Source organism: Pteropus vampyrus, unplaced genomic scaffold (genome assembly GCF_000151845.1).
Source record: "Pteropus vampyrus isolate Shadow unplaced genomic scaffold, Pvam_2.0 Scaffold134, whole genome shotgun sequence".
NCBI classification, from domain to species: Eukaryota; Metazoa; Chordata; class Mammalia; order Chiroptera; family Pteropodidae; genus Pteropus; species Pteropus vampyrus.
The window spans coordinates 3,821,134-3,822,280 of record NW_011888915.1 but is presented as its reverse complement, the minus strand read 5'-3'; the positions used below and the strand labels follow the sequence as shown (position 1 = coordinate 3,822,280).

The following is a 1,147-nucleotide window of genomic DNA, read 5'->3' as shown; positions in this document are numbered from 1 at the left end:
CTCAAAGGACATTTTCCCAGTGTTTCTGGGATCCACACATCCAAAATGCATGTCCTAGAGGCATATCTCAGGGGCTTCTAAGACCCTGAAGATTCAGAGTGGTGGGGAGGCAATCGCCGGCCTAGCCCTGAGTTGTTCACCAGGCTCCGTTTGGGCTGGGTAGGAAGCAGCAGCACCACTTTTCCTAGCATGATCAGTGAAGTCCCTGCAAGAGTAGGAGATTTCTGTAAGTTCTCAAAAGCCTTATTAAAGGCTTGGGACAACTTAGCAGAGCTCAAACTTTAGGAGATGGATATCTGGGCTGAAACTTACCCCTGTCCTTGCTTTCAGGTTAGTCACGGGGCTCTTCTTGCTGAATTGGACCAGGAGTCCAGGGGATGCTGAGAGGCCCCTGCTGCTTCTCACCTCCACTACATGGCAGAAATCCGTAGGCTGAGTCTTTTAAGGAAAGGTTAAATGACACTTAGCTAGATAAATGTTTATTAGAAGTATCTCTCAAAGGAAAGGGATTTTCCACCAAAGATAAGCTTTGCTTTTAAACTTAGACTATATCTCCCTTCAGATGAGTAAGACGGACATGCACACGGGGAATAAGTTGTCTGTCAGTTACACTGCTGTGATGTCAGGTTCCAGAATATCAAGGCAACATTCTTTAGAAGTAAGTGCCTTTTCACTTTGGGTTGAACCTAAGTTTAGAATCAGTCAGCTTATCGTCAAAGGGAAAAGGAAGGCCTGAATGACAAGAAAATACCTGTCATGAGTTGGTTTGGAAATTACTTCTCTAGGTTTCCTGAGGATGTTTCCTTACTCAATATACACTCTCCTCTGTTGCTTTCACTCATATCATCTGAAGATGAACATCTTATTTCCAGCTTGAGGTAAGGAGTAGGGTGAATTTTCACTCCTCACCCCCAGCTTTGGCTCTTTGGTCGGACTATTGGATCGATCTCTTCTTATAAGGGGCCAAGGAAAAGAAAGATGGGCTTGGGGAGAAAGTAGTTGCAATCATCTGCCATGTGCACTTGAAAAGGGGGCAACTGATTAGTTCCTTCTGGCCTTCTGAAAAGAGAAGGGCTGGCTTGGGTGAAAAGATGTCTCTTTATTCTTAAAATGTTGAACCCTGACCAAGTGAAACTATTTCCGATGG

General features: G+C 44.6%; 1 protein-coding gene across 1 annotated transcript in view; it reads left to right on the top strand.

The window, feature by feature from the left end:
• The first annotated feature begins 446 nt into the window (after positions 1 to 446).
• Positions 447 to 1,147, top strand: part of PLAC8L1 (PLAC8 like 1) — a 16,993-nt gene continuing 16,292 nt past the window's right edge. Inside the window, exon 1 of the mRNA XM_011367476.2 lies at positions 447 to 878. Within this exon, the coding sequence (XP_011365778.1) occupies positions 757 to 878 (122 nt within the window). The 5' untranslated portion in view covers positions 447 to 756. The remainder of the gene's footprint in view (positions 879 to 1,147) is intronic.